At 37.2% G+C, this 24894-nt stretch overlaps 2 protein-coding genes across 2 annotated transcripts in view; one reads left to right on the top strand and one right to left on the bottom strand.

Moving 5' to 3' along the window:
• On the top strand, nucleotides 1–5888 carry LOC127871861 (lactoylglutathione lyase-like). The gene is made up of 6 exons (XM_052415123.1): nucleotides 1–168; nucleotides 2049–2131; nucleotides 2362–2502; nucleotides 3981–4048; nucleotides 4412–4501; nucleotides 4988–5888. Exons 1-6 carry the CDS (start codon nucleotides 100–102, stop codon nucleotides 5074–5076), a joined length of 540 nt encoding a protein of 179 aa, XP_052271083.1. The 5' UTR covers nucleotides 1–99; the 3' UTR covers nucleotides 5077–5888.
• A 1416-nt stretch (nucleotides 5889–7304) lies between these two features.
• LOC127871812 (kinetochore-associated protein 1-like) overlaps nucleotides 7305–24894 on the bottom strand; it is a 191347-nt gene continuing 173757 nt past the window's right edge. The window contains exons 61-64 of the mRNA XM_052415014.1: nucleotides 22806–22895; nucleotides 17914–18059; nucleotides 10964–11087; nucleotides 7305–7785 (exon numbers count right to left, since the gene is read on the bottom strand). Of these exons, the coding sequence (XP_052270974.1) occupies nucleotides 7732–7785; nucleotides 10964–11087; nucleotides 17914–18059; nucleotides 22806–22895 (414 nt within the window). The 3' untranslated portion in view covers nucleotides 7305–7731. The remainder of the gene's footprint in view (nucleotides 7786–10963; nucleotides 11088–17913; nucleotides 18060–22805; nucleotides 22896–24894) is intronic.

Genomic DNA, 24894 nt, shown 5'->3' with positions numbered 1-24894 from the left:
GAAAGTTGCAAAGTCTTATCTGTCAAAAACTAGAACGCAAGTTGCACAAGTGTTATCTTTCTTTCAAACCAGAACGCGACAAACTAAATTGGCCGGAAAATGAGTGATCCAATTTTATCCGATGAAGACCTAGCCGCCGTTTGTCATGAGCCGGACGAATCAACAAAAGTAAATTTAGATTAATAAGATTTGTTTTATGAACGTTATTAAACCTACCCCTGTAAAACGCAGAACTAAAAAGTCCGTCTCATCACAGGGGCGTAGCTGCTATGAGGCTCAGCAGGCCCGACGCCTACATTTTTTTAAACATGAAAAAAATAAAAATGCTTCAACTTCGAAAAACGCATTAAAATGTTGACCTTGACTTGAGCGGGTGAGGTGTTAGAAATCTGCATTTCATATTGACATAATCCTTAGAAAATGGATTCTGTACGTGTTAAAAGGACATATCTTCCAATTATAAACTCTACTTCTTTCTATGTGCATAGATTCTAGCTGGCATCTTTTCATGTGACTTGCTGTTACAAGTTTACATAGATCTACATGCGCAGCTACTTCTGCCAACAAGGTTGGATTACCTGAATGATGAACATATGAATCAAATCTACACGAGTAATGAAAGCGACATGACTAGACTAGACTAGAGATGCATTTGCAGGGCGAAGTTCGGCTCTGGAAGGTATGGTGGAACAACAACGTTCAGAAGCCAGGCACTCTTATAGATACTCTGGATGTTACACCAAAGGCAGCATACCCGGCTATACATAGTGTTCTAGCAATCCTGCTCACTGACACAATGCCAGCTACCTCGATCAGCCTCGTGTGAGCGTTCCTTCAGTTCTATGCGATGTATCAAATCGTTCATGAGTAGCATCATGTCTAGTGAAAACCTGTCTGATTTATGCCTCCTACACATTTACAGATAAACGGATATTTCGATCGATGAAATCATCAACACATTTGCCTCGGTTAAGTGTAGAATTCATGTAATTGATACACTTGTTAGAACAATTAACAAACAGATCAACTATAATTAAATTTTGCACACAACACGTTACGGTGCCGTTATAGAAATGCAGACAGTATTATTGAAAAGGATAACCATGATTTGACTTGTGAATAAGTTCAGTGTTACACTTTAAAATGTTTCTCTGATCCATATTGTTTTAAAATTTAGTTCTCTGGTATAAAGATAATACAGTAAAATGTAGTTCTCTGACATTGAGATAAAACAGTAAAATATAAAAGAAAAACAGGCCAAAGTCTTGTATTTTCTTATCTTATTATTTGTCTAGATATGCTTCAAGTCTCACCACAGGCGTTAAAGGATTACAAAAAATCAGGGGGAGGACCCCCGATTTTTATGTATCATATCCGGGCCTACAGCTAAAAAAATGCTAGTTACGCCCCTGCATCATGCTACATAAAAGTATCCACCATGTAGTTGCCATCACTCCTCCATATCATCTCCTTGTTCCTAAGTTGTGGTCCAATCCTAATATCATTAAGTATATATTTTACCCAAATTACTTCCTGAAAGTCCCAATAAAAGAAAATATTTTTTAATTAAGCCTAAGCCACCTGCCTTATGTACCACATGTGAGGGAACATACTGGGGACTTTCACTTTTCATCTATATCAACATATTCAGTCTAACAGCAAAGTTCAGGAAAGTGCCTTATTATGACTACACTCCTCTAGTGAAGCTGCAACCACAGACAAATGTGCCATAACTCTGTAACTACAAGTCATAATTGATGAAGCCTATAAGCATTTACTTTGGATACAATCATTAAGTGACCAATAAGAGCACTTATGTTGGTTTGAGCTCAGGCTTTGGTTAAAGACTTCAACTGTACATGTATCTCAAAGCTGTTCAAATTGTATGCTAATCACCACAAATGTAAGACACACTTGGCACTTTGTATTTGTCTTCTGTAGTCACAAGGTGAACAATTTGCATCCACTCAAGTATGAACTTTTTTCGGTTCGTGTTTGTTTTGCAGTAAACATTGGCGAATTATTTCATTTTAATCTTTACATTTCAGGACTTTATTATGCAGCAGACCATGTATAGAATAAAAGACCCAAAACGGTCTCTAGAATTTTATACAAATGTCCTTGGAATGAGGTGAGAATATAATGAAGATGTTACCTTTGCAATAAATGTTTTTGGGATATTGGTTTTTGTACAGCCTAAAGTCATTAAAGTATAATGAATCAGTTATTTATTTTATCAGATAAGATACAGGTATACAATTATCAAAACAATTATGTGTTGTCAACATCAATTTGGTGGTAGATACATTTTTCTTTCACCTTTCTGTTTAAATAATTTGCTGTTCTGGGTCTTCTTTTCAGGCTCTTGGACAAATATGATTTTCCAGCAGGGAAGTTTTCCCTGTACTTCATGGGATATGAAAAGGCAGAGGATCGTCCAGCTGATAAAAAGGAGAGAAAAAAGTGGCTCTTTACCCGTCCTGCCACCATTGAACTTACACAGTAACAACTCAATAATTATGCTTCCATAATTTTTTCTTCCCAATTATATAAAACACTGACTTTGGCCCTCCTTCAGATTTGTTTTTCCCAGGCTGTTGAAAAGAAGGATTTAAAACCATCACCATGCAAATTGTTGCTATAATGAAACGTGTCGTGTGACAGTTATCAGTTCTGTAGGCCAATGGTTAAGCTCCTGATTGGACATGGTGCTTATCTAGTATATTTCCGTACTTATAATGATTTTAACCATACTTGGTACAAATGATTAAGACATAGGAACTTCACTGAGGAGGCCTATGACATAATAATTACCAGCCAGGCTGATGAAACAAAATCTAGGCCAAATTTGAGTCTTGCTCAGATGCGTCTGAACACATTTTATCTGTTAAAAACTTATCACTTAAGAGCCACATTTATGACTTGATTGAACTGGGTAGTATTGACAATATAAAGGCCATGTTTGAATCTGGGTCAAGTGTTGTCAAAAACTAGTAGATCAGCTGGTCAAGTCTTGAGCAATTGCTGTCAATAAGCTTGTGTGCTCTAAGGGTCATACTGGCCCGCCCTCTTGTTTTATGTTAATTTGTGTCCCCTACCGATGAAACCGGAGGGGACTTATGGTTTGTGCTCTGTCTGTCAGTCACACTTGTCTGGATCCTGCGGCGATAACTTTAAAAGTTCTTCATATTTTTTCATAAAACTTGAAACATGGATAGATGGCAATATGGAGATTATGCACGTCATTTCATTTTGTTCCTAGGTCAGTAATTCTGGTTGCTATGGCAACAAATAAAAAAGTACTGATAATGGTTGAGTTTCACCGGTAGGGGACCATATTGCTTGGCAATCTGTTGTTTAGTTCTTATTGCTTAGAAATATTAAAAGTTAAAAGCAAGTGCCAAAGTTAACAACAATAATACAATAAAGTGCTACCAAAAAGTGCAAATTTGCATGGCATAGAAATTAATTTTAACATAAAATTTACTGATCGGTCTCCATACTTCTTGTTTCCTCTTTTGTATTTTACTGAACTAGACCATTCATGTAAATAATTTTTATATGAGGCACAAAATATTTCATAGTTGTTAATAATAAACCAGGAGTAAATTGGTATGATCAGAAACCATCTGCCAGTCTTGAAATGTTTATTCAGGTAATTACTGCGATTAAATGTCATAAAAACACCATTTTATTAGAGGTCTATATATGACATTTGTAAAATTGTTGTGAATACTTACTTCATTGATGATTATGCATATACAGTAACAAGTTAAATAAATCTGCATACAAATTTGATCTGTTTCAATTAAACCTTTTGAGTGTTAAGTGTGAAACAAAGATGGCCTAGGCGAAAAATTGGTTACTCATTAAATCTTAATCAGATTAAGTGATTCATCCATGACTTGATTACAAAATTAGTCTAGCAAATCATTCTTAAGCACATCATTTATGAACTATTTCATTCTGTGCAATTTAAGTAACTGGGGAACAGAGAATGAGGATGGCGAGCCGTACCACAATGGCAACAGTGACCCGAGAGGATTTGGTGAGCTGCAGTTCAATATGTTATATTAATTTAAGGGACATGTTCACAGATTTTTGTATGATTTTTTTAAGGTCATAAAATAAATTTAATAAACAAAACTTTAGTTTGAATAGTCTAATGTAAAAACTTTGCTGTCAACCAGGGGCCTTTAGGAGCACCATCTTACTTGTTGTCACTTTACCATTCAGGTTTTTAAGAAATTAATAGCATATTTTATTGATATAGTAACAATACTCTTGCTTTCCAATCCTTTATTATTCAACTTTACAACTCTGTATTATGTTTGATAAAACACTCCTGTTTATTTTAGCTAATTAATGGCTTTGGCTGATGGAAAGACTTGTTCTCATTTATTATCTGTAGGACACATTGGCATCAATGTTCCCGATGTATACAAAGCTTGTGAAAGGTTTGAGAAGCTGGGAGTGAAATTTATCAAGACCCCTGATGGAGGTTAGTCGGTGGTTCTCATTTTTATCATTTTATTATAGATTCATGACAATTATGCCAAACATTGATGATGATATGGTATCTTGGTTGGCCATTGTCCATAAACCTCTTACGTATCCATTTTAGAAGTCGAGTGGTTGTTATCTGATAGTCGGTTCAAACTTATAAGGAAGCCTAGCCATAATGGGTTTTATACAAACAGCTCTTTTACAATAACTGTTTTTGTATATGCTCTTGGACAATAAAACAACTGGATCATAAATATATTTATATCTAATGAAAAAATGTTTGTTACAAAGTTACAAATTTTGTAGTTACAGACCTAGATAGGATTTCAAAGAAAGTTATGTTTATGAATGCCTAAAAAATTTTGTTCTATAACTTTTAACTTAACATTTAAAAAAGTAAAATGAACATGTGCTCATGTATTTTGAATAACATTATTTTGCATTGAAAAGTTTTGATCATGGACCCTTTTTGTATCAACAGGCAAGATGAAGGGTTTGGCCTTCATTCAGGACCCAGATGGTTATTGGATTGAAATTCTTAGTGCTATTCAAATGGCAAAGGACCTATGAATACACAATGCAGACTGGGTAGCTAAGTTAATCAAGTCAGAAAGTACAACATATGATGGAGGTTTCATAGGAGACAACAGTATTGCATTGATGATTGTCGCATCTGTGTTGACTTTAGACCCTTAGTTTGGTCCTTCCTTTCTGTATGTATTGCTTTATGAGGAATGTTATTGGTTTTGCTAGGCTCGTTCTTAGTTTTGAATTCAGCAAGTTGTTTTTAGAAAGAAAACAACTATTGTTTAATTATGTTAATTAGAGTAAAGATTTATGTTTAGCTCGGCTGTTTTCGGAGAAAACCCAAGGTATTGTCATAGCCAGCTCGTCGTCTGCTGTAGGCGTCGTGCTTAAACCTTAAAATTGGCTCTAGAATCAAAGTGCTTCCACCTACAACTTTGAAACTTCATATGTAGATGCACCTTGAGGAGTTCTACACGCCACACCCATTTTTGGGTCACTAGGTCAAGGTCACTGTGACCTCTAATATAAAACTTTAACATAGGCTCTTAACTCAAAGTGCTTCCAGCTACAACTTTGAAACTTCATATGTAGATGCACCTTGACGAGTTCTACATGCCACACCCATTTTTAGGTCACTCACTGTGACCTCTAAAAAAAATCAAATCTGACAAGCTTTCGCAGCCGAGCGTGGCACCCGTTATGCAGTGCTCTTGTTTATACTATTATACAACTATGTATGCAATAGAAAATGTGTCTGTGGGAAAGGTTTTAACATGTATTCTATAGATATAAAAAGAGAGATGACATTGGACATATAGGTGCTAGCTTTAGAAAATAAATGGTAATTAAGCTTTCATGATTTGTTCATTTCAAAATTTAGTCAAAAGTACATAAACTTATATATAAATCACAGCTGTTAAATTTCTGTTAAGTAACCGACCGAGTTAAAAGGCAATGGCTAATTCAAGTACACCGCGCCAATTAACTCAATTATTTTTAAAAGGATGACAAGCAGTGGGGATATTTTTATGTCCCCCACTATAGTAGTGGGGGACATATTGTTTTTGCCCTGTCTCTTGGTCTGTAGGTTTGCGCCAACTTTAACATTTGCAATAACTTTGCAATATTGAAGATAGCAACTTGATATTTTGCATGCATATGTATCTCATGGAGCTGCACATTTTGAGTGGTGAAAGGTCAAGGTCATCCTTCAAGGTCAAATATATGGGTCAAAATCGCTCATTTAATGTACACTTTTGCAATATTTCAATATTCAAGATAGCAACTTGTTATTTGGTATGCATGTGTATCTCATGGAGCTGCACATTTTGAGTGGCGAAAGGTCAAGGTCATCCTTCAAGGTCAGAGGTCAAATATATGTGGCCAAAATCACTCATTTGATGAGTACTTTTGCAATATTGAAGATAGCTACTTGATATTTGGCATGCATGTGTATCTCATGGAGCTGCACATTTTGAGTGGTGAAAGGTCAAGGTCATCCTTCAAGGTCAAATATATGGGTCAAAATTGCTCATGTGATGTCACTTCTGCAATATTGAAGCTAGCAATTTTATATTTGACATGCATGTGTATCTCATGGAGCTGCACATTTTGAGTGGTGAAGGATCAAGGTCAAGGTCATCCTTCAAGGTCAAACGTCATATACGGGGACATAGTGTTTCACAAACACATCTTGTTAGTAACTTAAGTGAAAACCGCTTTTTCTGCCCAAGGTATAATATTAAATGATTCTTTATGAAAACCGAAAATTGCATAACGCAGAAAGCAGTTTTCCTACTGAGACTTTGCAGGCTGCATAAGTAAGTTTTGAGCAAGCTTTATAAAGTACATTCACTTGTCAATTTTAATTATATTAACATTTTGTCAATTTTGGAGTGTGACACTCCATATACAAGTTGCTGCAAATAATGTTTATTGAATGATACAAACAAAGTTGTTGTCAAACTTAAACATCTAAATGGTGACTGTGCACTCCTCTGTGTGCATAGCACAACACATTAAAACACTTAAGGATTTGTAAACATTTATGGCGCAAGGCGACCCAATGCTCCTCCTAATACAGTGGCAGCAACAGTATTATGCAGATATTTCTACTATTTTATTGACTGACCTGTACGACATTAACATAGTACCATGGTACAAAGTTGTGATTTCAGACATACACGTTTGACTTGTTGGACAACAAACTGTGTTTACTTCAATAATTCAACTGAAATGAATATTTTCGGATATAAAAAATGGAAAACATATTGAATATAATGTTTAATTGTATGCATGTATGTAAGATAGCAACACAAATATATTATGTATAATAAATAACAACAATAAGCACTCAATTGTCAAGCAAAACCAGTATAAATGCAAACGGTAAACATAATCAATGAACATTCTAGCTTTATCAATTATGCATACAAAGATTGAAAAAATCATAACAAGATTATATTGATTATACACAGGCAAGATTATAACCTCATTTCATTCTACATCAAATATGATGCAAACAATATCAACAGTTACTGGCTGTTAAGCAAGAACACTATTGTACAAATTTGACATGTATTCACTCATAACATGCATCAAAGTTTACAGTTTTTGTAATTAAATTATAGTTGTCTCTAATAATTATATTTAGAAATTCTTTTATGATTCCATACAATTCACATTAAACTGGAACTCTCAATTTGTCAGAGTTGCAAGAGCATCATGCATCTTCTGCATCATTAGATATGCCTGAAATATAAAAGCAAGTCTATTATTTTATAAAGCTGTAAACATATTTTTGTCCCACAATTAGTAAAATAAACATTATTTGTCAATATGTAAGTCTGTTAATAACATGGTTAGCAAAGCCCCCCCCCCTCTCCACTTCCATGAACATGCATGACTTTAAATGAAGTCAATGCCCTACAGTTATAAAACAGCCAGCAATAAAATCAATGCATGGCAGGAACAGGTTGTTTTGGTACACAGGAATCTAATGGATTAAAGTTTGTTTTATGCTTGAATTCATTTTACTGCTGCCAGTACCATATCTATCCAATAGTTATGGACTTTGGTGTCAAATGTTCAGATGGTGTTATATCACAATTAACTTTATTTTTAAGGGATGTTTTTATGGGTATTAACAGTACGTACAATAACTATTGCACCTATTGAATTACATATTTCAAGACCCTGCAACATTTACCTCTGAGCCCAATGCCATCTCAATCTTGTGTTTGTATATTATGTTATAGTGTCTAAATAAGTATGTTTAAACCTAAATTGATGTTTGCCTATCTTTCCTGCCAAGTAGCAATCATACCAATATGCATTTCAAAGTGTTCACTAGACATTGCGCAGAAACGAATGTTTTACAGACAGACGACCTACGGACAGACAGACACATGCAAAGCAGTATGACTCACCTCTCTTCAAAGAAGGCATCATTATGCTCTTTTTTAGCTGTACTTTCAGAAGCAAAACATAACAATCACATCCACAACACATTAAGTTCTTTGTGACTTCACATGTTGTCATTTTGGTAAAAGAAATGTTTTTGCCATAAGATTTTGAAGGTATTCAACAAAGTAATTTTCGACAGAGAAATATTCAACAAAACTCTGCAAAGGACAGTCCCGAGAACCCGCTGAAAAAGGAAGGATTGGCATAGGGCTTGTTACCCTACCCCGTTGAAACCTACAGAAAAACCAAACAGCAATAAAACAGACTGCACGGTGGACCTCTAGCAGGAGGCCGTATGATTCCGGACCATGAAAGCCAGAGTCAAGTGGAAAAAATGAGGCCCAATACCATCATCTTCACCAGGACCACAATCACCATCAGCACATGGAATGTCCGAACCGACGTACAAGTGGCAGCATAGATGAGGAAGTTCAACCTCACCATCCTAGTTATCAGTGAATCAAGATGGACTGGCTCTTGAAAGAAATGACTGACTTCTGATGAAATACTGGGCATGAGCAGGAGGATTCAGAATACACCCAAGAAGTAGCCCTGATGCTTTCCAAGTTGGCGCAGAGATTGCTAATTTAGAGGGAGGCGCAGGGATCATGGAGGCCTCTTCCCATACAAAGAAGATGATCGACCTGGACATAATCTTGTGCTATGCATCGATGAACAACAGTAAAGAGGACTAAAAGGTGAACTTAAACAACTTACTGTCAACCATCATACAAGATAGACCAAAGAGAAACATCATCATACTAATTGGTGATTGCAACGCCAATATTGGCTGTCACAACATAAGATAAAAGGAGATCATGGGACAGCAAAGATTAGGCAATAATGAACAACAACATAGAGAGCTTTTCCACCCTGTGTGCCACAAGAAACCTGGTCATCAAAAGAAGTGTTTTCCACCATAGAAGGAAAGGAGAAGAAACTCCAACAGAATGGAAAGAGGGATACCTCATCAAGCTCCCAAAGAAATGTGACCTCAATTCCAGCTCCAACTTTAGAGGAATCAGATCCATCCCAGGAAACAGAGGGCTTGCAAAAAGAGAAATGATGCACGAAACAGATCACAAATCTGGGCATCATTCTGGATCAATTCCTGAGGTTGAATTCGCCCCTGTATGTCAATTTCATTGACTATAAGGAGGCATACGACTGGGAGAACCTCTGGAGACTACTGAGTCATCACGGAGTTCGAAAAAAGTTCAGCAACATCATCAGGAAGTCTTATGAAAAGATGACCTGCAGCATTGTTCATGACAGACCTTAGTAGAAAGAACCAGAGGAGAGCAAGGCTTCTTACTCTGTTTTTGCAATAAACTGTCATGAAGACCTCATCAGATATGCAGCGAAACGGCATAAAGTGGACAATCTGGAAACCCTTGAACGACCTTGACTTTGCCGCTGATCTCTCTCTTCTCTCCCACACCCAACAACAGATGAAGGAAAAGACCAATATGGTAGCGGGCAGCTCAGCTAGAGTGGGCTTCACCATCAACAGAGGTATACCAAGGTGTTCAAGACCAATGCATCCAACAACACACCCATTTGAGACCAAGGCGAAGCGCTGGAGTAGGTGGACAGCTTCACCTATCTGGGCATCATTCTGGACAACCATGCAGGAACAGATGCCTAAGTAAGAACCCATATTGGCAGGAGCAGCCTTCCATCAGTTTAAAAACATTGGGGATCCAGCACAATGGGCATCACCACCAAAATGAGGCTTTTGAATACCATAGTGAATCACTGTCACCACCATAAAGAAAATACGTGTTTTCATCGACACCTGCCTTAGAAAGATCCTCAAGATCCCTGGCCAGACAAGATCTCCAACAAAGAATTATGGAGAAATACAAAGCAGCAGCCCATTTAAGAAGACATCCTTCAGAGATATTGGCGGTGGATAGGCCACATCTGTAGCAAGCTTGCATCAACTACAACAAGGCAATCTGTCACCTGGAACTCCCCAAGGGAAAATGAAGGGAGGGCGGCCTAGAAACACCTGGTGCCGCGACATGGATGCCGATGCTCAGCATATGAGCAAGATGTGGGGGCAGCTGGATAGACTCTCCCAGAACCAAAAGGTATGGAGGAAGCTGGGACCACAGGCAAAGACGATATGATGAATATTCAACAATTAAGTTTCAGACATGGTAATTTTTAACAAATTAATTGAGGACTGAGTAATAAGTAATAGTAATAGCTATTAATTAATAAGTAGCAATTAAACTGTCTTTAAATGACCAATGCAGTTCCAATTTCATACCTTGAGATTGGACACTACAGTTCTCCAACCTTGAGAGTTGTAAGACCTAGCTTTACCAGACCAATAATTCCCATTTCATACCTTGAGAGGGGACCAATGTAGTTCCCTTATCATACCTTGAGAGGGGACCAGTACAGTTCCCATTTCATACCTTGAGAGGGGACCAATATAGTTCCCATTTCATACCTTGAGAGTGGTAAGACCCTGGTTCTGCTCCTCTTCATCCACATCAATGTACTTGGCAATCCTCATGGTGATGTCAGTGTACTTGTTTACGTAGATAGTCACCAGTCCCTGGGCCTCCAGTACCCTGGGGACAGATAGAAATGTATGGTACTATTTCTGGAAAAATGGGGTAAAATACATGTGTGTTAAGAGTTGTCCCAGATTAACATTTGCACTCGCACAGGCTAATAATGGACAACACTTTCCGCATAAACCGTAATTTTGATAAGAAGAGACTTTCATTAAAACAACAAAAAAATAGATAAAAAGGAAAGTGTTGTCCCTGATAAGCCAATTTGGACTGCACAGACTAATCTGGGGCGAAACTTTAAGCACATACTTTAACCTCCGTTTTCTCAGAGCAAGGCCTTTTCTTTTTCTTTTTTTTCGGGGGGTGGGGGTGTGGGGTGGGGACCTAAACAAACCCAGCTGTTGGGTGTCTTAGGAAAGATTTTGAGAAAGCTCCTCCAATGTGGAAGGAACACTGAATCGCTCAGTTGCAAGGCTGATACCATAGCCATTACTCAGATGCCACCTCATAAACATTTAACTTCATTTTAAGTGTGCAAGAAGCTTGGATTTTTCCATGACAATTTGTTTGTCAGTAACAAAATACATGTTTATTAATGACATGTTAATTAGAAAATCTAAATTCACATTCATACCTGAAAAACTGTACCTAGAAATACAGGTTGGAGATATTGATAGATTTAATCCATTTAGACGAATCATCAGTTAAGCGAAATCATTTATTGTTCATGCAAGAGTATCAAAGTGGCTTTGTATGAATTAAAGATGTAGGCAGTAATAAAGGACATTAACTTGTTCATCAGTGCAAGTTACCAGTATTAAAATCTGCTAAGCCATTTAAGAGATATTTATCAGAAGCATGTTCCTCAAACTAAGAATGCACGTTAAATGGAACATAGAAATAAAAGGGTCTCAATTCTGACAAAATTGATTTTAAAAAATCAGTCCTTATTCGATCATCTACTTAATGATGTCCAGCTGTGAGAAAGTTACCCAGCCATTTCAGAGAAGTTGGATCAACAAAATTACACGATTTATGACTAGTGTATGTACAGACAGGAAAGTCAACTGCACTAAAGGCATATTGTCCATTAAATCTTGAGAACTCAGATACAATTTTGGACAAGGCTTTTCAGAAAGAACACGCAACTTCTTTCATAAAATATGTTTTTGGACATATTCATACATTAAAACTCATGCTGCTAATCATTTGTATGCATGTAATTGACGAATTAAGCATAAAGATATTACCCACCTTAAACTTGAACCCATCCACAAAATTGCAAAAACAAGAGGGTCATGGGCCCTCAGACGCTCGCCTGAGACCCAAAGCAACTAGACTATATTGATTATTCTGAAAAGGTGATTCATGATTCATGAAGATTAGACCAAATTTTTTTTATGCTGTTCAAACCAAGAAACAGAACAATTGGCCAATCAATGATGCTAATAATAACAAGGGCTGTTTGTAAAACATGCATGCCCCCCTATATGGGCTATAAGTTGTAGTAGCAGCCATTGTGTGAATACGTTTTTTGTCACTGTGAACGGTGGTGGTGGTGGTGGCGGCGGCGGTGTAGTAGTAGTAGTAGTAGTAGTAGTAGTAGTAGTATTAGTAGTAGTAGTAGAAGTAGTAGTAGTAGTAGTAGTAGTAGAAGTAGTAGTAGTAGTAGTAGTAGTAGTAGTAGTAGTAGTAGTAGTAGTAGTAGTAGTAAAAGTAGTAGTAGTAGTGGCAGTAGTAGTAGAAGTAGTAATAGTAGACATGGTAGAATAAGTGGTGGTGGTGGTGGTGGTGTAGTAGTAGTAGTAGTAGTAGTAGTAGTAGTAGTAGTAGTAGTAGAAGTAGTAGTAGTAGTAGTAGTAGTAGTAGTAGTAGTAGTAGTAGTAGTAGTAGTAGTAGTAGAAGTAGTAGTAGAAGTAGTAGTAGTAGTAGTAGTAGTAGTAGTAGTAGTAGTAGTAGTAGTAGTAGTAGTAGTAGTAAAAGTAGTAGTAGTAGTGGCAGTAGTAGTAGAAGTAGTAATAGTAGACATGGTAGAATAAGTGGTGGTGGTGATGGTGTAGTAGTAGTAGTAGTAGTAGTAGTAGTAGTAGTAGTAGTAGTAGTAGAAGAAGTAGTAGTAGTAGTAGTAGTAGTAGTAGTAGTAGTAGTAGTAGTAGTAGTAGTAGTAGAAGTAGAAGAAGTAGTAGTAGTAGTAGTAGTAGTAGTAGTAGTAGTAGTAGTAGTAGTAGTAGTAGTAGTAGTAGTAGTAGTAGTAGTAGTAGCAGTAGCAGCAGCAGTAGCAGCATTATAATACCAATACTTAAGAATGATCAAATGGGAAAAGGTAACCTAGCACTGGCAGTAAATATGGGGCTCATTTACAGGTCAGATTTGGAATCTTTGCTGTAAAATGAGATTTTGAATGAATTAAAGGGAGGCAAATCTGTAATTAAAAGAACATGCATAAACCGTAGTTGTTTACCTTGTTTGAACCATGCTAAATCCTTAAAATGCCTATTTCCAGTAACTGTGACCTTCACCTGTGACCTTGACCTTTGACCTAGTGACCTCAAAATCAATAGGGGTCATCTGCGAGTCATGATCAATGTACCTATGAAGTTTCACCCAAGCGTTCTTGAGTTATCATCCGGAAACCACCTGGTGGACCGACAGACCGACATTCCGACAGACCGACCGACATGTGCAAAGCAATATACCCCCTCTTCTTCGAAGGGGGGCATAAATATAGCGTTATGAAGTTTTAAATATAGCCATAAAAGGAAAATTTCACCGCCACTAGCGGCAATTTTTTTCAACAGAAGACTTTTTAAACTTGACCAAGAAGTCATTAGAACAATTGTTCTGGCTAAGTTTTATTTTGATTGCACTTAAAATGTGCGTTTGAAAGTGTTAACAAGGTTTCACTTTAGCCATAAGGTAAAATGACCTGCCCCCTGGCGGGCATGCTTTTCGACAACCATAACCATTTTTTTAACTTAGTCAAGCTATCATTAGAATAAATGTTCTGACCAAGTTTCATGAAGATTGGACTAAAAATGTGACTTCTAGAGTGTAAACAAGGTTTTAAATAGCCATATGAAGAAAACTGCCCCACCCACTGGCTGCTATGTTTTTCAAATGACCGAAATCATTTTCAAACTTATCCAAGATATTATAAGAACAAATGTTCTGACTAAGTTTCATGAAGATTAGATATAAATGTGACTTCTTGAGTGTTAACATGGTTTTACTATAGCCTTATAAGCAAAACTGCCCTGCCCTGTGGCCGCCAAGTTTTCAACCAACCTGAACCATTTTCGAACCTGTTCAAGATATAATTGGGACAAATGTTCTGACCAAGTTTCATGAAGATTGGCATACAAATATGACTTCTACAGTATTAACTAGGTTTTACTATAGCCATAAAAGGCAAAATGCCCTGCCCCCTGGTGGTCATGGTTTTCAACAGACCAGAACCGTTTTCGAACTAATCCAAGATATCATTAGAACTTATGTTCTAAATAAGTTTCATTAAGATTGGACAATAAATCTGACTTCTAGAGTCATAACAAGGTTTTAATACATCAACATAAGGAAAACTGCCATGCCCCCTGGCAGCCATGTTTATCAACCAACCACAACCATTTTGGAACTTGTCAAAGTTATCATTGAGACAATTGTTGTGGCCAAGTTTAATTGGACAATACATGTGGCTCTAGAGTGTTAACAAGGTTAATGTGATGACACACGAGGGACAAAAGGCAATCACAAAAGCTCACCATGAGCAGGTTGTGCTCAGGTGAGCTAAAAAAGATGACTGATGGATGATGGATTAACTACAATAACTTTGTTACACATATTTTTTATTACTATATTTTCTTTTAAATAAAATATATTTTTCATTTTAAAACGAATTTTCTTAAAATAAAATTCATTTTAATTATTAAATACTTACCTGCTATCCCTAGCTATACCTTTCTAGGTGGGTTAGCTTCTCCAGAAATCTTCAAGTGCCAGAATTGGGCCAGTTCTCCTACTGAAAACAGATTCAGGTTAAACATAGTACAATGTAACCTAACCAAAAATTAAGAACCGTAACTCATCTTACTTTTCATACAATTATGAAAATATAAAACGATAAACGGGGTTGGGAGGTGGGACTTACCGATGGCAGGTAAGTATTTAATAATTAAAATGACCGTATGGCGGCTACCAAATGGTGCGGAATTGGTTATAGTCCTTGACCCATGCCATCGGGCATAGACCCGCTGACGGTTGTCACCATATGTTCTGATGTTGATCGACTTTCTAAAGAAGTTAGCATAGTACGATCTCCATCTCGCCCTATACCCGATGACTGATGTTGCCAATTCTCGGCCGTATTCAGTGGTAGGAATAATAGGAGGATTATCCTGCACCAAATGATGATTCTCTGGTAACAAAGAATGACTATCCGCAAAGTCGACACACTGATAATTAAAACCAGAAATAGACGGTGAATTATCAGAAGTGACATGACATATTGTCCAAAGGAATCTTGACCCCATGTGTCACGCAAAGACGGAGTAGCAGCCAGGGTTTTCCGCCTAGGAATAGTAGTAGATACCCTCGGTGCAGACAAAACAGCAGTTGTAGTGAGATGAACACCAGAATTGAAGGGCTGTGAAATCGATCAGTCAATGCAACATGTGTTGACATCACACTGGGAACTGGTGCATAGGGTAAGGAGACATTACAATCAGAAATAGGATAGTAATGCGACCGGTCATAAAAGTTGGAACGACAATGCTTCTTAAAGCTTGTCTACAACCTTTATTTCTGTGATGCCGAGATCTAGAACGGCTACGATGCCGAGAGCTAGAACGGCTACGACGGGAATAACGTATCCTCGAGTATCGTTTCAGTGATGATCGATATTGATCATAAAGATGACGGGAATGAGGACTGCTCGATGAATAAGAGCGTGTCCGAAATCTACCTCTATAATCGGAACTAGTCGACGACGAATGTGCATTCGACGACGAAGAAGTGGAATAATCCAATGAAGAAGAACGTCTGTTTCTGATCGTTGACCGATGACTAGCAACTGTTGACCGGTTAATGATCGGTGCATGTTGTCCGGTGACCGGTCGAAAGTATTGACCGGTGACAGGTAGTACTGACCTGTGACCAGACCGGCCATCAGTAACAGATGACCGGTGAGTTGGACCGGTCATCAGTAACAGATGACCAGTGGCTGGTGCCCGGTGGGTCGGACCGGTCATCAGTAACAGATGACCGGTGACCGGACCGGTCTCCGTTGACCGGTGACCAGACCAGTCTCCGTTGTTCAGTGACCGGTGGGTCGGACCGGTCTCCGTTGACCGGTTGGTCGGACCGGTCTCCGTTGACTGGTGAGTCGGACCGTTGACCAGACTGGTCACCGTTGACCGGTTGGTCGGACCGGTGACTGGTCTCCGTTGAGTCGGACCGGTGACCGGTCTCCGTTGACCGGTGGGTCAGACTGGTGACCGGTCTCCGTTGACTGATTGGTCGGACCGGTGACTGGACCGGTATAATACGACTTCCCAAGATCGTAAATTTAACAAAGTTTAATTCAAAACAGATGAAAATTCAAATGACCATAATTTAGATTGTCATATGGAAAGTAAAATCCTTACTGCACACAATGGCAAATGATAAACATTCTTTAAATGTATTAGAAGAACATGCTATGCACGATCTTGTAACACATGTGAAGAAAATTTACACAGTACAAATCTTCTCAATTACCTATTGATGAAGATCACGATAAGTACGTGCTCATGTACATGAGCAGGTACAAAATACCCAGCAAAGCTGAAAACAATTAAAGTTATACGCGTTGACTGATGCTGCAATTGATCATCTGACGTTTTCTGTAAAGTCACCGGGAATTTCTCATCTGATGAAGGTTCATCTGCACGTTTTCTGCTTAGAAAACGTTCTGCAACGGATTGCTTTCTGCCACATCGCATTGTCTCACGCACTACAAACAGAGCATTTATGTTCAAAGAAACAATTAGTGCATGACAAACAATGTTTTGTGGGAATCCCACGAAGCCTTAATGTGCCCACACAAATCCCTAGTTTGTAAACTCATTCTTATTCTGAAAGTAGAACAAGAAGAGAGTCCGTGTAAGAAAACAATGTAAAAAGAACAAAATAACTGAAATAATCAGTTTAACAAAGCATTTACAATGTACAAAATTGTCAATAACTTGTTGACAAAAATCACGAGATCCTCGTGCTCAAATCATGAGCACATGGAAAAACCCGGCAAAAAGTGAAAAACAATGAATTATCAACAAAATAATACAAGAAAATATTTCTGAATGAAGCAGAAACGATAAATTATACAATTCATCAATTTCAAACCCAATTCCACCACGTAGAATTGAACTAAAAGTCCAAATTTAAAGCTGATAGAAAATGGCGATCTGCACGGTGTGTCTCCAGAAAAGTAAGATGAGTTACGGTTCTTGATTTCCGGTTAGGTTACATTGTACTATGTTTAACCTGAATCTGTTTTGAGTAGGAGAGGTGGCCGAATTCAAGCACTTGAAGATTTCTGGAGAAGCTAACCCACCTAGAAAGGTATAGCTAGGGATAGCAGGTATGTATTTATGACATTAAAATAATTAATCTGGAACCTTTTGTTGAATAATTACATCATAAGGTACAAAAACATCCTTTAACAGTAAAACAGTGAAAATACGGATAATTTTCAGTTATATTTCACTGTTTTAAACTGTGAATTGGTGCTTTTAATTTACTTATATTTTCATACCAACCACAAAAAGCATTTGATCAAGTATACATAACTTAAAATAACCACAGGTTCCAAAAAACACTATCTGCACAACATGTATCATCATCTTACATGCCGTTTTGCAAAGCAAATCCCAGGAGAGTGTCAATGTTTCTCTGCCCTATACAGTAGCTGACAAAGGCCTTCTGATGGACGGTGCCCAACACCAGGTGGAAACTGCTGCTCTCCAGAATCCCTCCATACAGAACGTCCGAGATCTGAACAGAACATTGAGGATGCATTCTAAATATCCCACATCATTCAAATTCCACAGGACCCAATAATCCTTTAATGCTAACCTGAGAAATTGAGGCTTGCAGGTATAATATTTGAGACAATGGCTTTGAGGCTACTTTTGACAATAGGGAAATCAATTGATCAAATTTAGTAGAGGAACACTATGCTTTGTTACCGACCAATATTTGCCCCTCTAGGCCTGGTTGATTGAGAAGTTTTTTTGCCATACAATTCTATAACAAGGGACAAAATTGTCACAAAACTAGGTTTTCAATTTGAAAAAAAAAAGTCTGATAAAGAGAGAGAATTCAAAATGTGCATTGTTACCCCCCTTGTGTAAGATTCAATCTATTTTTACTCGTGGCGACCTTGATTTCAATTTAAAAAAAAAGTCGGATAAAGGGAGACCAACTCAAAATGTGAATTGTTACTGATTGTTCAAAGTTATCCCCTTGTTTCAAAATCAATCTAATTTTAGTTGTTTAGGTTTAGTTACCTTGACCTTGGAGATGTTGACGTAATACTTTTGCGCGACACACTGTCCAATGATGGTGAACAAATGTGCCAAATCATTTTAAAATCTCACAATGAATGACATAGTTATGGCCCGGACAAGCTAATTTATGGCCATTTTGAACCTTCGAACTCAAAGTGTGACCTTGACCTTGAAGATATCGATTTTTCTATATCATTCTTTCGCGTGACACACTGTCTAATGATGGCGAACAAATGTGCCAAATGATTTTAATATCTCACAAAGTTATGGCCCGTACAAGCTTGTTCCGCCCGACATTTGCCAATCTAATTTCCAGTTTTTTCCTTCGTAAAACCTGGTTAAAAATCATGTCACTCCTGGGGCTATTGTAGGTGTTATTAGAACAAACTGCGGCCAGTGCTGGGTATCTGATGTTGCATAAGTTTTCCTCTCAGGGCCATGATACTGCAGCATTCAAAACACGGAACCCTTTGGCTTTGCGATTTAATAACATAAAAAACCAAGACCTGTGTTTGTGAAACACAATGCCCTCTACTGCATATTGAAGCATCACAACAGCTATTTTAGAGAAAATTTTTAATTCCAAGGCCCATACCTTAGCCAAAATTTAATGGAATGGAATGAAACTCACACTTCATCTGTAAGTCATGTAGGTAGATTCACAAAAAAACAAGAGCACCGCCTTGCGGGTGCAGACTGCTCATCTATTTTTCTTTTTAAAGGTGTAGGGATCTATCTCAATTTCAATCACAAAGGACGGAAGGGTGGAGTGAAGAGGGGTGTATAATGTGGTCATTTATTACATTATCTTCCAAAAATGCAAAAACATTTTTTTTTGGGGGGGGGGGGGGGGGGATTCTTGGGTGGGATGGTTGGACGGTATTTCAAAAATAAAATAATAAAAATAAATACGTGTTTTTTAACCATTGAAAAAAACAACAAGAGATGTGTTTGTCAGAAACACAATGCCCCCTATTGTGCCGCTTTGATTTTTTTTATATTTTTTTTACCTTTCACCTTGAAGGATGACCTTGACCTCGAACTTCCACCACTCAAAATGTGCAGCTATATGAGAACACCGCTTTGAAATATATTTTTTTGACCTTTGACCTTGAAGGATGACCTTGAGCTTGAACTTCCACCACTCAAAATGTGCAGCTTCATGATAACGTCGTTTTGAATTAATTTTTTTGACCTTTGACCTTGAAGGATGACCTTGACCTTCCACCACTCAAAATGTGCAGCTTCATGAGAACGCCGCTTTGAAATAATAATTTTTTTTGACCTTTGACCTTGAAGGATGACCTTGACCTTTACTTTCCACCACTCAAAATGTGCAGCTTCATGAGAACGCCGCTTTGAAATTTTTATATATTTTTTTACCTTGAAGGATGACCTTTACCTTGAACTTCCACCACTCAAAATGTGCAGCTTCATGAGATACACATGCATGCCAAATATCAAGTCGCTATCTTCAATATTAAAAAAGTTATGGCCAATGTTTAAGTTTTCGGACGGACAGACGCAATATATTTGACGTTTGACCTTGAAAGATGACCTTGACCGTCACCACTCAAAATGTTCAGCTCCATGAGATACACATGCATGCCAAATATCAAGTTGCTATATTCAATATTGAAAAAGTTATGGCCAATGTTAAAGTTTTTGAACGGACAGACACCATTAATTTGACATTTGACCTTGAAGGATGACCTTGACCTTTCACCACTCAAAATGTGCAGCTCCATGAGATACACATACAAAAGTTATGGCCAATGTAAAAGTTTTTTTCGGACGGACGGACAGACTGACTGACATACTGACGGACAGTTCAACTGCTATATGCCACCCTATGGGGGGCATAAAAATAATTTTTTGGGGTGGGGGGTATAGTGTGAGGGTGTGGTGTGGTGGTCATTTATTAGATGATTTTTAATTATAAAAAAAAATAATGGGGGGGGGTGGGGGATGGTTTGGGTGGAGTCTATTGTGGTATGTCAGGTAAGAGTTGTTTTGTCAAAGTATCAATCGAATCTAATCATAAATAAAGAATGGCAATTTTAGCAAAATTTAATAATCTGACCTTGAGAGTCAAGGTCATTCAAAGGTCAGGGTAAAATTCAACTTGCCAGGTACAGTACCCTCATGATAGCATGAAAGTATTTGAAATTTAAAAGCAATAGCCTTGATACTTTAGCAGTAAAGTGGATCTAAACACAAAATGTAACCATATATTCAAAGTTAATAAGTCAAAAAAGAGCCATTATTCCGTAAAAATGACAACCAGAGTTATGCAACTTGTCCTTTACTGTCCCCTTATGATAGTTTGCGAGTGTTCCAAGTATGAAAGCAATATCTATGATACTTTAGGGGTAAAGTGGACCAAAACACAAAACTTAACCAAATTTTCAAGTATAAAGGGCCCATAATTCCATCAAAATGCCAGTCAGAGTTACATAACTTTGCCTGCACAGTCCCCTTATGATAGTAAGTGTTGCAAGTATGAAAGCAACAGCTTTGATACTTTAGGAAAAAAGTGGACCTAAACACAAAATTTAACAAAATTGTCAATTTTCTAAGTATAAAAAGGGCACATAATTCTGTCAAAATGCAAGCCAGAGTTATCTTACTTTGCCTGCCCAGTCCTCTCATGATAGTAAGTAAGTGTACCAAGTTTGAATGCAATAGCATTGATACTTTATGAGAAAAGTGGACCTAAACGCAAAACTTAACCGGACGCTGACGCGGATGCCGAGATGATGACAATAGCTCATATTTTTTTTTTCAAAAAATAGATGAGCTAAAAATCAGCTGAATATCTGAAATCGTAAAAAAACCCTCTGGAAAACAGTTATTATTGAGAAAACTACTAAGTCAAAGGCCAATCACTTTGCCAAAAATCAATGGATCAGAATGAAACTCATATATGAAAGTCATGTAAATAGACTCACACACCAAAAAACAGCAGCATGTCTGAAAGTGTTTTGTAAAAAAACTTAGGAAAAAAGTCGAAGTCTTAGACTCACACTCTATCTGTAAGTCATGAAGGTAGACTCACACACCAAATATCAGGTCAATATATTAAAGCATTTTGGAATAAAGTCCAGAAAATGGAATGCTGGACAGACAGATGGACAGACAATTCGACTTCTATATGCCACCTTACAGGACCCAGTTGTTCGTACACTAGGTTATTTTAACCCCTTGGTTAGCGCTAACCGCAGGTTAAAGTTATCCAAGCTGGGTAACTAACCAGGCTGGATAAATGCGTTGCGCGAAATATTTACACAGGTTGGATAACTATCCATGTTGGGTAAATTTATCCATTGGTTAACGTTAACACATATCCCATAATCCATTGTAAAAACAAAATGGCCGACATGTCGTCAAGCTATAAATAGGACAGCATATTCTGGGGATAAGATTTAATAAAATTATAAAATCGTAAATTTTAAATCAGTTATATTCAATCCATTAAATGTTTATAGATTATTGAAACAAGTATGTATTTTATGTATTGTATTTGAAATAATTCGTGATTCTGTAAATAAATTGCGAATAAAAACGTGTATAATTAACCTTTAACGCGATCATTAGTGTAAAGAAAACGAATTATTTCAAACCTGCCATTTGTAAACGTTGTAGCAAGCATGGTATTTAAGCATGGAATGCTTTGACGAAGTTTCGATATTTTCGCCATTTAAATTACAAATTCTTTTAACATTTTCATTTGAACTGATATCGATTCCACATTTCATCATCATATAACACAACATTCAAAGAATTTTGGCGATTCTTACGTGGATTAAGATACAAATAAAATTCGGCTATTTTGTTTGTTTACATGGATCAATTTTAACCAACTTTTAGACCAGGGTTAAATTTATCCAGACAAAACGCTGGATAAATTTAACCAACATGATGCAACAACACTTAACCAAAAAATTAACCCTTGGATAAATTCATCCGATATTTATCCCAGGGTTTAAATTTACCCAGGTTTCGAACAACTGGGTCCTGGTGTATATAAAAGATAAAATACAGTGTTTTATTATACGTTTTATAAATTCAATCTACTTAAAGGATTTATATGCGTATTTTTTGCACAAATCTTTTTCAAGATTTTGCGCTTTTACATCTTAATAGCAGAAGGTTTAAGCAAAAGTTTCACAATACATGAAATCGATCAATAAATAAACATGTTCATTCAAGCTAACAAGATTGCACTCACCTTGTTCACCAGTCCTTTATTGAGCCCATTCACTGTATGCAGAGTCAGCAAATTAGCCATGGTCTCCTTTCCATATTGAGATGCAAAGATCTAGAATAAGAACAATTAGTAAAATAACTTAAAAAGAGAAAATGCCTACATAGCATAAAGATCCTAAAACATGCCTTACCAAAGCATGATATTGTGTTTTCATTTGCAAAGTGAACAGAGTTCTTTACAATTTAAAACTCACATACCCTTTGAATACACTTTAATGTTGGTAATAAAATCAGCATCATTAGGCTGGTATTCCATCTGTCCGTATCCCCATCCGTATATCCGCATCCGCAAAAAAATAGAACAAGTTGAAATGCACTGCGCTTATTCCATTCATCCGCATCTGAATATTCGCATGCGTAAAAGGCTTCCGCAAAAGAACGCTCAAGTGAGCATTCTAATGCGGATGCGGACAAGATACGGACAGCATTTAGCATGATGAGAGTAGATGTCATCAAAAATCAAATGAAAAACTATCGAATTCGTGAAAAGTTACCTGGAATATACAACCAACTCAGTTCTGCATATCGGGACTCTGATTTTACTTCAAATGTTTGGAAAAAGCATAGCCAAGTCACAAGAAGAAGATGTTTCATGTATTTACCATTTGTATTCTTTTACAGACAGAACCATGATTTGTACCTTATATCTACTTAAATTCATACTTGTCCTTCATAATAATTTTCACAATTATAATTTTTACTTTTATCCATATACAAAAATAAAGATAAGTTTGACGTATGCGGATAAATGGAATATAGCGTCTGTATTATGATTTTGTGGATACGGATGCGGATACGGACAGATGAAATACTAGCCTTAGACTTAAAAATGCAAGTAACTTTTGTTATGACATTTATTGATTGTATACTAAAACAAGGGCTGTTTGTAAAACATGCATGCCCCCCATATGGGCTGTCAGTTGTAGTGGTAGCCATTGAGTGAATAAGTTTTTTGTCACTGTGACCTTGACCTTTGACCTAGTGACCTGAAAATTAATAGGGGTCATTTGCCAGTCATTATCAATGTACTTATGAAGTTTTATGATCCTAGTTGTAAGCATTCTTGAGTTATCATCCGGAAACCATTTTACTGTTTCGTGTCACTGTGACCTTGACCTTTGACCTAGTGACCTGGAAATCAATAGGGGTCATCTGTCAGCCATTATCAATGTACCTATGAAGTTTCATGATCCTAGGCGTAAGTTATCATCCAAAAACAAATTTTTAAAGTAAAATTCATTTTAATTATGAAATACTTACCTGCTATCCCTAGCTTTCTCCTTTCCAAGGGGAATTAAATCATCCGGAATTTTAACTGGGAATCGGCCACCTCAATACCGTAATACAGGCCAGGTTAAACATAGTGTAATGCAACCTAGGAAAAAATCGGTAACCAACCCTCAATATTCTTCCAATATATATATACAAAAATATTAATCGAATAGCGGGGTGGGAGGAGGGACTTACCGATAGCAGGTAAGTACTTAATAATTAAATGAATTTTACTTAAAATTTTTGTTTTAATGTCATAAATACTGACCTGCTATCCCTAGCTGATTTTGCAGCTGCGGTGGGAAGGTTGGTATATATTTTCCCATCACAGTAGAACCCATACACAGGGTTATAAGCTAATTATAGCAAAACCCAATACATGGGTTATCAGGTAATCTTCGTTACAACGGTATTAATTATGACTTCTCTGACAAAGTAAATATGTCTATGTCGTAAAGAAGACACTACCATTAGTGAAACCACAACAAGACCAAACATATACAAATTGTATTGTTGGCAGTTCAGAAAACGAAGATAAAAAGGTGGTCTGATTCCTCCAGAAAACAGCTTAGAGCACGTCAAAAAGTGGGGTGTGATTTATATATGCCCACAAAACAGACAAAGCTCTTAATTCATGCGGTCAGATCCTAAACAAGAGGGCCAAGATGGCCCTAGTTAGCTCACCTGAGAAGAGTTGGTTCATTCAATCTTTCAAATGTCAAACTTGACCTAGATATTGTCAAGGCAAACATCCTGGTCAAGTTTCATCATTATTGAAC

Source organism: Dreissena polymorpha, chromosome 3, assembly GCF_020536995.1.
Source record: "Dreissena polymorpha isolate Duluth1 chromosome 3, UMN_Dpol_1.0, whole genome shotgun sequence".
Classification (NCBI taxonomy): Eukaryota; Metazoa; Mollusca; class Bivalvia; order Myida; family Dreissenidae; genus Dreissena; species Dreissena polymorpha.
This window is presented reverse-complemented; position numbering and strand designations above follow the sequence as displayed.

Coding starts and splice junctions, on each gene's coding strand:
- LOC127871861 (XM_052415123.1), top strand. CDS start 100: ATGAGTGATCCAATTTTATCCGATGAAGACCTAGCCGCCGTTTGTCAT. Junction 169..2,048: donor AGCCGGACGAATCAACAAAA/GTAAATTTAGAT, acceptor TTTACATTTCAG/GACTTTATTATGCAGCAGAC. Junction 2,132..2,361: donor ACAAATGTCCTTGGAATGAG/GTGAGAATATAA, acceptor TCTTCTTTTCAG/GCTCTTGGACAAATATGATT.